Below are 14,776 nucleotides of genomic sequence, written 5' to 3' on the forward strand. Positions count from 1 at the left end.
GAATTATAAAAAAAGGCCTTTTTCAGGGAACAAAACCTGGGTTAACTATTTAAAGCTGCTCTGCAGCAATGGAGGTTGATGAAGCTCTGAAAGCTGTTGTACTACTAATTCCTACAGGTGTTCCAACTTTTCTGGATTACTTACAGCCCCTCTGTCTGCATAAAAGCAGTGTTGGCTCGGAGCACACCGTGGTATCATACCCTCGTGAGCATCTGTTGAACAGTATTGTACTGCAGAAAGTAGCGTGTTGCTAAAACAATGGTGAGAAAAAGGCAATTAACAATGGAAGAGAGACAGACCATCATCCGGGGCTGTTTTGCTAGATCCAGGGTCGGTGACTTGTACAGAGTGAGAGGCACCCTGAACCAAAACGGCTACGACAGCATTCTGCAGCACCATGCAGGACCCTCTGGTGTGCGCCTACAGCAAAACGACCCAAAACACAAGTCCAAGCTATGCCAGAACTACCTCAGGAAGAAAGAACAAGGTGGTGAGCTTGAAAACATGGAGTGGCAGCACAGTCTCCAGACTTAAACCCCATCGAGCTGGTTTGGGATGAAGTGGACAGAAGAGTGAAAGCAAAGCAGCTACAAGGTCCACATTTATGGGAAGTTCTGCAACAGACATGGGAAGAACGTTCTGAAGAATATTTGATTTCTATTTTAGAAAGAACGCCACAGGTGTGTTCAGCTGTTATAGCTGCCAAAGGTGTCTACATTGATGAGTCAAAAGTTTAGCATACATTCGATGATTTCTTTTTTAACTCCAATTGCTTATTTGTACTGTGCTTTCATTTAAGAGTGCAATGAGACATTAAACTGCATAATTTTCAATAAAAAACTGGAAAAAATGGGGTGTTCTGAAACTTTTGACCGGTAGGAAACTCAGTAGGAAACAAAGACGAACACTGTCTGCTCTCCCATGGCACATTATTCTCTAAATGATCAAGAAGACTTTATAACCAGATATAAAAGTACAAGTCTTCCAATCAGGAGTTGCTGCAGCAGACTGCAGTTGTCTCTTAGAAAACAAATGTCCTTTCTTTGTTTCCAATACTTCTCACCTTTTTAAAGTTATATTTTAGATTGCTATTTTATCACTGTGCAAGCAAAAGAAAAGTGGCCAGTGTTAGTTTGCCTAACAAATATTACCCTTGACATAGTTTGTAGAAAATCATTAATCACCAAGAGATCCCCAAAAGCTTCAGGCATTGATTAGAGAAAAGGACAACTATTCAAGGTGCTTCACCTGAGGTTCTAACATTTTCTCATTAAATCAAAGCAGTCCATGAAATGAATGCTCTGGACAATACTGTGCTGAGAGCTCAAAAACACATTTTCTTTCCTGACACGGTTTGAGCTCAGAAGTTTACACACACTCGTCAGGGAGAAGAGAATTAGTATCATTTAGAATATGCTTTGGTAGAATTGGGGGAGTGTATTTAAATGAATCAACTTCCTGTGACACACCTGGCAAAATGACAGGTTCGGTTACAGAGGTTGATGGACTTCATTTTAAAATTGTGTTTCAATAGCCTACCGAAAGCCGAGACTCCCGATGTGTTTGCTGCCAAGCCTGGATATACTCTTCTTAGCGGAGTCCTCCAAGTTGTTGGAGCCCTCGTCATTGACCATCATCGCCAGTATGAGCCCAGGCTTGATGCCATCGACATATTTTGCAAGGCGATAACTCTCGTTTTTGCTGCGGTACGTGTCAAACCTGTGAGAATGATGCAGAGATTAAAAGAGAGACAGATAAAAGAGGAAAAGCACCAAATTCTTACGCCTTCTGTTCAGGGGACTTTTGAAAGCTGTGCTATTTTGCAAACAGTCTGCCATCATGAGATGACATGGAGAACACGAGCTATTTTGCACACTTGCCACTTTGCATTTTTTGCTTCAGAGCGGTTCACAGCTTGAATGAATCTCTGACGCATTTTTACTTGTAATTAAATGGTTTAAAACAAAGTTTAAAAACCTAACCAATAATGTTTCAGTCACGCTTGAGTAAAAATTGAATTGGCATTGTCCTTGTAACTAGAATAAAATTAGGAGAGTTACGACTGCATTTCACTTTTGACAACTGATTTTAAGTAGCTGCTGCAACCATTTCTACCCCTATGTACAGGTAAGTCTGCCGAGCGCCTCTCTCATTTTGCAGTAAAATCGCCGTCCTGCAGGTTTTAGCTTTAGGAGACTTTAGCTTTCTGGCACCTCGTTTGTGGAACCAGCTCCCAGTTTCAGAAGACAGACATCCTCTCTACTTTTAAGAGTTTTTGATGAAGCCCATGGTTAGGGATGGATTAGTGACCTTAAACCCTGGACCCGGTTTCTTCTTTATTCATCTCTGGCTTTCTTTCACAACATGTCTTTTTCCTGCCTTCCCCACTTCACCCTCGACCACTCACACATCCCCTCCATGAGCCTTACTCTGCTGGAGGTTATATCCTGTTAAAAGGCAGTTTTTCTTTCCCACTGTCACCAAGTGCTTGACTTGTTTCATTGTTCTCTGTAGGTTGACTGTGGTTGTGATTTGGACCTATATAAATAAAACTGAATCAAATTGAATTCAAGGACAGTAACTGTGGTCTTTATTCATCAATGTCACCACCAAACATGAAAATCATTGTCACTGTATAGAAAAAGAAACTCTGTTTCAGCCTTTCTGACTGCCAAAGTGCATTTCTGTGACAGGAATGGCAGTTGGTAAGACTTCACTCATGAAATGAGAATTTTTTGATGTTATGTTTTAGCATAAAATGTCCGTTGTAAATGACACTTTTGAAATAAATGTTACTAAAGAGTCATGATAAATGACCCTTTAGTAACAACCGACATTCACTGGTAACAATCTCTCTTCGAAAGAGGGCTGACACTAATATTGCTCAATAATATATTTATGTCACTTTACTGGACCTATTGACCTGATGGCTGAATAGATTTTATTATTAATGAAAGGATATTAAGCATGTCATTGATTTCTAAATGTAATATCCGTCTGTAAAACACCGTTAGATTTATTAAGAGCACATTTGTCTACTTCATTACAACCCTTCATTAGAAGCTTATGATCTGACAGTTACCAGATCATTACTTCTCTAATTAAGTCTCCAGATTTTACTGCAGCTCTGATGCAGCCCTTATGTTCAAGAGGAACTTCACCTGTCATCATGCAGCACCTCCCCTGTCTTGGGGTCGATTACGTGGATTATGATGCCTCGATTCCCCCAGCTTCTTTGGAACAGATAGTTGTTTTGACTGCTCTCTCTGGGATGGAGGGTCTTGTTGAGGAATGTCCAGGACAGCTTCCTTTCTCCGTGAATCTCCAGTGTCCCCCCACTCCCCACGCCAATGTACTTCCTCCCAAAGTAGCTGTGCTCCTCATCGCTGTCATCCAGTCTATGGACAAGAATGGAGAATGATAAATGTTTGGACAGTATGCCAGTTTTCAAGTGGCTTTGAGACACAGAGTGCACTTTAGTTAGCCTTGATGTCGGTTTATACAAACAAATTATTGCAGAATAATTATTAAGAGTTTGTTTTCTTTCTCTTCCAAGAATTAAAAAACCCAAAAATCTTTTATGTGTGTCAGTTTTGTTAGATAGTTGGTCTTAAGGAGAGACAGAAGAATCAAATAACAAGAGAGCACAAGTCCTGTACAACAGGCTGTGACTTGTGATTACTTTACCTAAAAATTTGTCTGTTTTATTAATCTAAATTAATTTTTAGAAAAAATTCCGTTAGAGTTTGTGTCTGATTAGGTGAAAACTATGCAGTCAAATTCATGAAACCTGATGAAGACAACAAAGATGGCATCAATTAATACTTTTTAATAACCATAACAGGTATTAAGTAAATGAGTAAATAGATCTTTTACTAACAGCAAAATGATAATAAATATTTTTCTTACTAATCACAAGTAGTCTAATATGATAATGTTTGTCATTAGTTTGTGTGCAACAACAAATTCACTATTTAATACGCTATCATCACTGATAACAAAAGACAACACATTGGGATATCGAACATATTTGTTTATTACTACCGTATGTTGAGGTCGTTCTCTGTTAAAAGTTTCATTACTGGTCTTATTCTTCTGCTGCCTCATTCTACCTTCCCGTCACAGTCACGTGGCGTCACACGAGCCTCAGTCAGTCCCCTGATGTGTGCATCACAAGAATTCTCGGATGGGTCTCAGGACCAAGTCGCTCCATTTTAACCAAACCACAATCCTTTCTTTACCACTCAGTTTACTTTTAGTCTTGTGATTCACACTGCTACCTTCTTCCAAACAAGTATAATCACTGCTTTTTAAACACGGTGTATCCACCAATTAGTAAACGTGGTAAAAATCTTACACTTACTTTTTTTCTTAACAGTAAATACCTAATAACTCATTTTTAACAAATAGTGTTTTTATTCTGCTACGTTTTATAAACCCTCACCTTCCAAATAGCAAGATGGTGAGGTTGCCTTTATAAGGACAGTCTGGGCTTCCAATGTGCAGCTCCCCCTCGTTCCCAATCAGAATGTGTTTTGTCCGAAGCAGTATAGGCCGGTTGGTGTCAGCAATCACCAGCTTTCCTGTGGGGAAGAGAGGAGGGTGGGTGAGTGATGAAGCCTCCTGGCAGGTCTTTCATGCCCCTGTGCCCACAAACTCCTTCTGTCTTCCTACCATTTATGGCCCTGAATTCAGGCTTTCCACACAAACACATACATGGATGTAGCTTGACAGCTATCTCTTTTACTTTGTCTGTAGTTCAATGATTTCAGCTCAGTAGTAAATAAGCATTCAGTGATACATCCTGCATGTATTACTTCTCTCAGAACGACCGTAGCCCTTTGTTTACCACATTTCTGTCATTAATTAAAATGATTTCTTTTGCACAATATACTCTATATACTTTTCACTTTTTAATTAAATTCAGACCATCAAGCAATCCCACAGGGAACTGGGAAAAATGAAGAAGCTGCTAAGAAACTGCAACCATCAAATACCTGCAGAGTCAGGGACAATCAGCAACTACACTCTGCCAGTAATCAGATAACCTGCTGGAACAATCAGCTGGCCAAAAGAAGAGAAACAAGCCACTGACATCAAGACAAAGAAGCTCCTTACTATGCATGGAGGGTTTCACCCCAAAGCCAGCACCCTGAGTCTGTACGCTAAACAGAAGAAAGGTGGCCAAGGACTAGTGGATGTCAGAACTGCTAGCGAAGATAAAAGAACAAAGATCTATGAGTAAATCAGGAAGATTAATAGTTTTCTTAGTGAATATCTCAGGTAGCAGAAACGCAAGCAAGAGAAGGAGCAAGAAGAGGAAGCATCATGGAAGGACAAGCCCCTGTAAGGCTTCTCATTTGTGACCCCTGCACAGGGGCGTAAGTTCCAGGGGGGTTAGGGGGGTTATGACCCCCCGAACCAATATAACCCCCCAATAAAACTATGAATTATCTTGCATAAATAGGCTGTTGATTTTCTTTACTCATTTCAGGTATTACCAGCAAAATAGTCGCATGTTTAATCATCTGGGAATTTACCCACAAAGTTACGCTGATGCCCCTGCGTATCAAAAACCCAGGCAGTAGGAGAGCATGCTTTCCACTGAGGAGCAGTAGAAGGCCAGCAGCAGCTTCTGGTTCAAGTTACTCTTCCTCAGGACATGGAGAAAGTGCAGCTGCTGTTGATCCTGCTGTTCTTTACCAGGGCAATGGTGTTGTGAACGAGATCAGCAGAGATGAGATCAGGTGTCCAGAAATCTGAAGGTGGAGACAGATTCCACCAGTTCCCCATTTATAATGAGAGGGGAGGGGACCAGTCCGTGCCTCCTGAAGTCCATTATAAGTTCTTTTGTTTGAAGGATATTCAGCTTCAGGCTATTTTCGGAGCAACAGCCAGACATGTTTTCCATCTCTGCCCAGTACACTGTCTCACCTCCATCAGAGATGAGCCCTACCATGGTGTTGTCATCAGCATACTTGACAATGACGTTAGTTGAGGTGGGCTGGTGAGCAGTCATCGATGTACAGGGTGTATAGTAGGGGGTTGAGAATGTGCTTGGACCAACTGGTAGAGTGGCAAAATTTGTTGAGCTCCTCTGAGACTGAAGCTGCAGGTTTGGGGGGTTCTGGTAAGGGCTACGAGTTCAGTGACTGTAAATCCCAGTGTAGCTGCAGCCTTAGTTAGACTGAAAGACTTTTCCTGGAGTATTTCAAACACAGATAAGCTATGCCCCCCTACTCCTCACCAAAACACCTCACCTACTGCTCATATTACACAGTCCAAATGTTACTTTTCTCTGGTGGGTCTGTGTTGGGTTCAGCTAAATTCAAACCACAATCCCAAACCACTGCAACTATGGGACACCTTTTGTTATCTCTGAAGCATGTAAGAATCATGGTCTCTTTCTTCTTCCTTTCTCTTGCTAGTTTTCTTCCTATGCTGAAGCTTTTCTTCACCGGTCTCCTGAAATATCACTTCAGTTTAGAGAAAGATAAAGAGATGATAGATTTGTCCAGTTTACCTCCGCTGAGAATCTCAATAGAGTGGACAGTAGCTGAAGTTGTGAGAAGGACCGTGCTGTTATTACTGATCGTCACACGGTGGTCTTCACTGTGTCCTGGCATCCATGGTTGCAGTCCTGGCTCCTTATCTGGGCATACTGAATGACACAGAAAAAAACACCGTTAACTTTGATCAGCTCATCAGTCAATGAGATCAACATGTGTACATTTCACTCATGAAAAGATTTCAGAACAGTTGGTTCAGCATCATTTTTACATCCATGTTTAGGGACAAATATTGTACACTGTTATATACTGAATGTTTTTCAGTTACATTTTATAGACATCAAAAAATACAAACGTTTAAAATATACAGATGGCCAACAAAGCAGAGGAAAATGAAATATAGAGTTTCTTAGCACATCTTCAGTGCTCCCTAACATTGATTGTCCTTCTTTGGTGAAGCCCAGACTGACTTCCCTGCAGCAGAAAGAAGTGATGATGCTAGTCACAGCTGTCAGAACAAATATTGCTGTGCCCTCACATATGTGGATCACAGACTTTCATTGATTACAGATAAATATCAAATCTGAGAACTTTGTTGATTGCACCTTGTTTTTTGTATCCAACTCTGAAGCTGTGGGATCATTTCACAGAAGGACTACAAAGCTGGTGATCTTTTTAACCGCTTTTTCACTGTTGGTCACTAAAAGCAGATTATTTCATGAAAAAAGTATTAAAAACTACACTACATTACCACAATCTTCATCCTCCTGTCTATGACTCACTACTCTATGTTGGTGCTTAAATGAAGGATGTCTCAGCTCCTAAAATTCACCAAGTGAAAGTGAAGTGAAAGATGGGGCTGCAGGTGGAGCTTCAACTGTAAATGCACAAGTGTATCTTTTAGGTGTTTTTACCTTCAGTGAGGCATGGCACACATATGGCTTTACAACACATGGTAAGAGAAGGACTTTAAACAGCTGATCCTTTTCATTCATGTTTTTTAAGTTACTTAAAATGATCAGGTTTTCTGCCCATCACTGTTTCAGTGTTCAAAAATAAATTCTTGTTCATAAGAAATATGTGTCTGTCATATTTCACAATGCTTTTCTTAATTAAATTTGTCTGTCCATGTGATAACACCCATTGGAAGTCAAAAAAGAATGAAAAGGTTCTATACCAAAAGAGCCAAGCTAGGACAAGTTCTTAAAAATGCAATCAAACAGGACACCACTGTAAGTGGATTAAGAGACAGCCCCAGGTCAGTGCCTCAGTCTTACAGCCCTTGCACATTTTTATTGGCCTGCAAAAAAAACTTTTTAATTTATATTTTTAAATATGAATGCAGTTATTATTATTGTATTTGTTACACTTTAAATCTGAAAAATAAAGACAATATGGTACAGCCTCCAATTTCTCAACAAGCCTGTCTTTTAAAGTGGCCTCTAACTATAAGCATTAAAAAATCCAGGTAAGTTGAAAAACCTTACCTGCTGTGGAGTTATTATGGAGTAAATTATTCATAGCCATGAAAATAATCTTTTGTAACAGGCTGCAAACCCAGCAACATTGCTGGAAATATAGACATTAACATTACTCATGTTTTATTACACAGCCACACGGGATTGATGTTAGAGTAACAATGATCAAGTTAGGCCCGTGTGGCCTCCTACACATTGTTTCCAAGCAGCTCCCTCTTCTAAAGACGCTCAGACACTGAGTATGTCCAGTAGGGCTGCACGATTAATCGTTAGAAAATCGCGATCTCGATTCATACTTATGTGCGATCTCATTTCCAAATGACAACGATTAAAAAAATTAAATAAAAAAAGACGACGATTGTAGCGCATTTTGATCCGGGACGTACTCTGCATGAAAACAAGCGCTCACTCTTCCTGCTCAACAAATGACGAGGGCGGAGCCTTATACCACGTGATACAGAAGCTGTGCCGTGTGATGCTAAAATTAGCAGGAAAAAAACCACGGCGAGCACGTCAGGGATGACGAGAAAGTGACAGGAGAAAATCCGTCCCGGTCAACCACCCAAACATCAATAACGGGAACCTTATACAGCGCTTCCCTATACACGTCGAACTCCCGCAGGCACAAAGACATTACGGAGGCTATCACTTATCACCTGACCAAAGATATGGCTCCATCAACACTGTGCAAAACGAGGGATTTAGGAAAACGATCAACACCCTAGACAAACGCTACACAGTGCTGTCCCGCAACTATTTTTCTATTGTTGCACTACCTGCTCTGTACACGCAGCGTCGAGCAACGGTGGAGACCGAATCTCAAGCAGTACAACATTTTGCAGCAACAACAAAACGTGAGACATTTGTTGTTTTTATGTTTATTGTTTTTATGTTCAGTCTCAACTGTTACGAAGTTGATGTGCAGTTAATAAGTGCAATAAATATTTATACTGGAAAAGAAAATCTGAGAGAATCGTGATCTCAATTCTAAGCCAAAAAATCGTGATTCTCATTTTATGCAAAATCGAACAGCCCTACTGTCCAGTAATGCGAATTCTTCTGAAGTACATCCTGTTGTGTACTATATGGGAGAAGGCCACTTTGGCATCAGCGTCCTCTACTACATGATATCTCATTGTCATTCACATTCTGAATCATTAAAGTCCATCTCCCATATATTTTTCAGGTCATACTGGTTATAAAACCGACTGCAAACAGCAATATTGGCAGTTGAATCCAGCTGCATTAAATGGTGAACCAGGACATAAGACTAAAATCATTCTTCATCAGTCATTCTTTGCCTGCCCACTAATTCATAGAAGAAAGAACAACTAAACTAAACTAAAAAAAATTCAGATTACTTCCAGTTATGCTCACGTATCATGATGTCACCAAATTCCTCAGAGTTCGAGCCGCTCATTGATATGCAGCACCATTACTAAGCCTCTAATAAAAAGTAGATCTGCATCAGATTGGAGAGCTCTTATGGTTGTGATGAGAAAGATTTTCTCCGTTTGCAGTCTGACTAAAGCTGCATTAAAAAAGAGCCATGAAGAAAGATGCAGATACGTGTCATGGTCCTGGGCCATGTGGGCCCAGTATTCTTAGTTTTCATGTATTTTTGTATTTTGTTCTTTATTTAGGCCATGCTTCCTGGGTTGATCTGTTACGTTGTTCCTTATGTGTTTTCCCTTCGTGACTCTTACCCCCTGTGTGCCCCTCTGTGTATTTATGAGCCCTCGTCTCGCTTTGTGCTTTATTCTATGTTTTCCCCAGCCCGTTATGTCTGCGTTCTCCCCGTGCTCTCTCTCCTCCTGTTTGAACCTCTGTGTACTTCCTGCTTTACTTTGCCCATCTCCCATCAGTGTTACGTTCACTCCTGCCGTGTCTTGTTATGATTATCAGTGTCACCTGTGTTCCCCGTGTGCATCCACTTCCCCTGATCATCCCTCATGTGTATTTAGTCTCTGTGTTTCGTACAGTCTGTGTCGCGTCGTCTGTGTTCCCACCCTCCGTGTTTCCATGCCTGGTCTGTTGTCTTCCAAGCCATAGCCTCACCATAGTTTGTTCTCAGTTTAGGTTTTTGTTTAGCCACGCCATCCCTGCTGTATTTGCACACCTTGTTTTCAGCCATATTAAAGGCTCGCCTTTTGTTAAAACTCACTCCCGTCTGCTCACTTGTGTACGCACCTGGGTCCATTACACGCATTCTCCACTCGGTCCGTCACAGCGGACTGTGACAGATACGTGTGTTAAGTTTAAAGTGGAAGAACTTTTGTAATGCTTTAGGCACACACACACACACACACACACACACACACACACACACAATGTTGGGTCAGGATTGGTTGTGACCTTGCTTGGCCCAATGCCTTTGAGATAAAGAATTCTACTTTCTCGTACAAAATCCAGGTAAACACAAGCCTGTAGTGTGTGTGTGTGTGTGTGTGTGTGTGTTTAGACGTCTTTGTGATACTTGTGGAGACCAACTGTCCCTTATGGGGACAAAACGCCCGTCTCATTGAGTTTGAAGACATTTTTGAGGCTCAAAATGTTGTTTTAATGTCAGGTTTAGGGTTCAGGCAAAGGGTCAGGGTTAGGCATTCTGTTCTGATGGGTAGGGTAAGCGGCTGGGGAAAGCATTATGTCAATTAGATGTCCTCACTAAGATATGAAAACGAGTGTGTGTATGTGTGTGAGAGAGAGAGATTGAATGTCTTTTCTTTCTGTCCACAGGCATGTACGCAGAGTGTATGCGCATGCATATGTCATACATGTGCATGCACTGTATTTTACTATGTGTGAGGAAGGGGTTGGTGGAAATCTTTGGTTATTTAATTCAGCATCCCTAAATCATCCAATTTTGCTGCTCAGTTCAGTCAAGCCAAACAACAGCTCTCCTCTCACTGCCTCCCCCGTTCCTTCTCTCCCAGTCTGGGACATCAATCTGATGAAAAACATTAGCATCCATCAAACCTCTTTAGCTGTAAATCCACAAGTTGATAATAGTATTCTTGCAGGTGAACATCATAGATCACAGTGCTTCCTGCTGATTGATTTCACTACAGCCAGCACTTGTTATTTTATCTATGTTCTGCACATCTGTTATTTTTTCTTTAAGCATGTATTTACATCCATTAGTATGCCAAAGAGGGACGGTGTCTGATGAAATGTATGTTTTAGAAATGCTATTGTGTAGCTCACTTATATTACCACGTTACACAAAATGTTCATATTACCTGTCAGTGCCACAGAAAAAATGTCATTTCAAGTCAATTAAGAACGTCATGATGATGAAGGAAGAAATTCTCTGGTTGCTTTTAGAGAAAGGGATGGATCAGCTGATAAAATGTTCCTACGCTGACCCTGAAGAGTGGGGAAAACACTGCACAGAACAGTGCAAGCATCAGTGTCAATATCCTTTATACTGATTAAAGGATTTAAAGTGTACTCATTCCAATTACAGGGCCTCGAAAGAGTCCTGTATTGTTATTTTTCGTCACTACCTCCCCGAGTCGGGAGTGGGTAATTTGCGCGCCTGCTGCCTTCCTTGGATGTGGTAGCCGTTTCTCAGGCTCCCTCTCCGGAATCGAACCCTGATTCCCCGTTACCCGTGGTCACCATGGTAGGCACATAAAGTACCATCGAAAGTTGATAGGGCAGACATTCGAATGAGACGTCGCCGCCACGGAGGGCCAGCGATCGGCTCGAGGTTATCTAGAGTCACCAAAGCGGCCGGGGCGCCCCCGAGAGGACGCCCCGCATGGGTTTTGGGTCTGATAAATGCACGCATACCCGGAGGGTCAGCGCTCGTTTGCATGTATTAGCTCTAGAATTGCCACAGTTATCCAAGTAACGGATGAGCGATCAAAGGAACCATAACTGATTTAATGAGCCATTCGCAGTTTCACTGTACCGGCCGCGTGTACTTAGACCTGCATGGCTTAATCTTTGAGACAAGCATATGCTACTGGCAGGATCAACCAGGTAGCCCCTCAGGCGGCGGCAGCGGCGCGCACGCACGCGCTCGCTCGCTCGCTCGCTCGGGGCTACTGAGCCCTGTCGACCAGGGCGAGGCTTTCCGGACGCACGTGTGGACCGGGGCGAGGGTTCGAGAAACCGTGTTTGCCGGACGGGGCCCCGTCGCCCTCACGGGGTGGGCAAACTCTGGGTTTGCCTACCCACTCTGCGACGAGGCCCGCCGTGGTATGACCACCGGGACGGACCGGGCGTCTCGGTCTCGCTACCGAGCGATCGCGTCTGGCGGGGGAAGCGCGGGGAGGACAGGGCGGGGTCCGAGAACCACCACCCCCTTCGACCTTCGCGCTGTAACCCCCGGCCAGCGCTAGAGGCGAGCCTGCGGGCCGGAGGAGCTGACCGCCCGAAGGCGCCGGCGAAGGTGCCGGGCCCGGCGGCAGCCCTCTGATGGCAGGCCACGTTTGCCAGTCGATCGGGGTGGGAGGGAAGGCTGGCAGGCAGGTGGGCCGGAAGAGGAGGCTGCTGTGGCAGCAACTCGCTCTCTCGCGCCGTCCCAGTGCCGTCCGAGCGTTGCCGAGGGTGTCTGCTGACTTGCGCATCTTCAGACACCCGTCTCCCATAAATGACGGAGGGCACCTTTGCTACTCATTACCCTTAGACTGCTCAACTGGAGAGGGGAGAAAAAAAGGCCCTGGCCGAGGTGGTGAGTCGGCCTCCTCTCTCCCTCACGGTTGAAAAAGATGTGCTCCTGGCGCACTGGCCCTGCTGAAAATCTCTCTCCATTTGGCCGAGGCAGAGAGTCGGCCTCCTCTCTCCCTTACGGTCGAAAAAGATGTGCTGCTGTCGAACTGGCCATTACATCCTCACCTGATCTAGTCCCCCATTAGATCCCCCCCCCCCCCCCCCCCCCCCACAGTTACCCCGTACCACATATCTAGCACGGACCTTGACCTCCAGCAGGCCCCGGGGACCCACATTACCCCCCCCCCCCCTTCCCCCTGCAGTTACCCTGTACCACATATCTAGCATGGACCTTGACTTCCAGCAGGCCCCGTGGACCCACATTACCCCCCCCCCCTGCAGTTACCCTGTGCCACATATCTAGCATGGACCTGGACCTCCAGCAGGCCCTGGGGACCCACATACTCCCCTGCTCTACTCCCCCACTAGCTTTCCTTTCTTGCAGTTACGCTCCAGCGCATATCCAGCATGGACCTTGACCTCCAGCAGGCCCCGTGAACCCACATTACCCCCCCCCCCCCTCCTGCAGTTACCCTGTACCACGTATCTAGCATGGACCTGGACCTCCAGCAGGCCCCGGGGACCCACACTTAAGCCCCCTCCCACTAACAAAGCAGAACACCACTGGCAAAATCCTCGTGCCCCTGGTACTCCAGAAAGCACATTGAAATGTGCCCCTGGTACACTGCGCAGAAGAACTGCCGCGCACACACACACACACACACACACACGCACGCACTGTTTGTGCCTATGGTACGACAACTTTTCTCGTGCCTATGGTACGACAACTTTTCTCGTGCCTATGGTACAACAATTTTTCTCGTGCCTATGGTACAACAACTTTTTGCCGTGCCCCTGGTACACCGCTCAGTAGCACTTTGCCACACAAACTCTCCTCGTGCCTATGGTACAACAACTTTTCTCGTGCCTATGGTACGACAGCTTTTCTCGTGCCTATGGTACGACAACTTTTCTCGTGCCTATGGTACAACAACTTTTCGCCGTGCCCCTGGTACACCGCTCAGTAGCACTTTGCCACACAAACTCTCCTCGTGCCTATGGTACGACAACTTTTCTCGTGCCTATGGTACAACAACTTTCCTCCGTGCCCCTGGTACGACAGCTTTTCTCGTGCCTATGGTACAACAACTTTTCTCGTGCCTATGGTACAACAACTTTTCGCCGTGCCCCTGGTACACCGCTCAGTAGCACTTTGCCACACAAACACTCCTCGTACCTATGGTACGACAACTTTTCTCGTGCCTATGGTACGACAACTTTTCTCGTGCCTATGGTACAACAACTTTTCGCCGTGCCCCTGGTACACCGCTCAGTAGCACTTTGCCACACAAACTCTCCTTGTGCCTATGGTACGACAACTTTTCTCGTGCCTATGGTACAACAACTTTCCTCCGTGCCCCTGGTACGACAGCTTTTCTCGTGCCTATGGTACAACAACTTTTCTCGTGCCTATGGTACAACAACTTTTCGCCGTGCCCCGGTACACCGCTCAGTAGCACTTTGCCACACACACACACCACTCGTGCCTATGGTACGACAACTTTTCTCGTGCCTATGGTACGACAACTTTTCTCGTGCCTATGGTACAACAACCTTTCCCCGTGCCCCTGGTACACTGCGCAGAAACTCTTTGCCACACACCACTCGTGCCCCTGGTACGACAACAGGCCCCGGGGACCTACATCGCACCTTGCTCTTGCCTCCCTTACAGCTGAAAAAGGTCCATGCCTGTGCCCTGGCCCTGCTGAAATTCCCTCTCCATTTAGCCGAGGCAGTGAGTCGGCCTCCTGTCTCCCTTTACGGTCTAAAAAGATGTGCTCCTGGGCGCGCTGGCCCTGCTGCTACTCACATCGGGCATGGACCTGGACCTCCAGCAGGCCCCGGGGACCTACATCACACCTTGCTCTTGCCTCCCTTACAGCTGAAAAAGGTCCATGCCTGTGCCCTGGCCCTGCTGAAATTCCCTCTCCATTTAGCCGAGGCAGTGAGTCGGCCTCCTGTCTCCCTTTACGGTCGAAAAAGATGTGCTCCTGGGCGCACTGGCCCTGC

General features: G+C 44.7%; 1 protein-coding gene across 1 annotated transcript in view; it reads right to left on the minus strand.

Moving 5' to 3' along the window:
• The window catches only part of cemip (cell migration inducing hyaluronidase 1), a 105,413-nt gene that overhangs the window by 81,788 nt on the left and 8,849 nt on the right, over positions 1-14,776 (minus strand). The window contains exons 2-5 of the mRNA XM_085358853.1: positions 6,524-6,661; positions 4,445-4,583; positions 3,162-3,398; positions 1,540-1,719 (exon numbers count right to left, since the gene is read on the minus strand). Coding sequence (XP_085214979.1) covers positions 1,540-1,719; positions 3,162-3,398; positions 4,445-4,583; positions 6,524-6,661 — 694 coding nt within the window. The remainder of the gene's footprint in view (positions 1-1,539; positions 1,720-3,161; positions 3,399-4,444; positions 4,584-6,523; positions 6,662-14,776) is intronic.

This window comes from Diplotaxodon limnothrissa, linkage group LG1, assembly GCF_057381915.1.
Source record: "Diplotaxodon limnothrissa isolate DT_005_m linkage group LG1, D_limnothrissa_male_GT1.1, whole genome shotgun sequence".
Lineage (NCBI taxonomy): Eukaryota > Metazoa > Chordata > Actinopteri > Cichliformes > Cichlidae > Diplotaxodon > Diplotaxodon limnothrissa.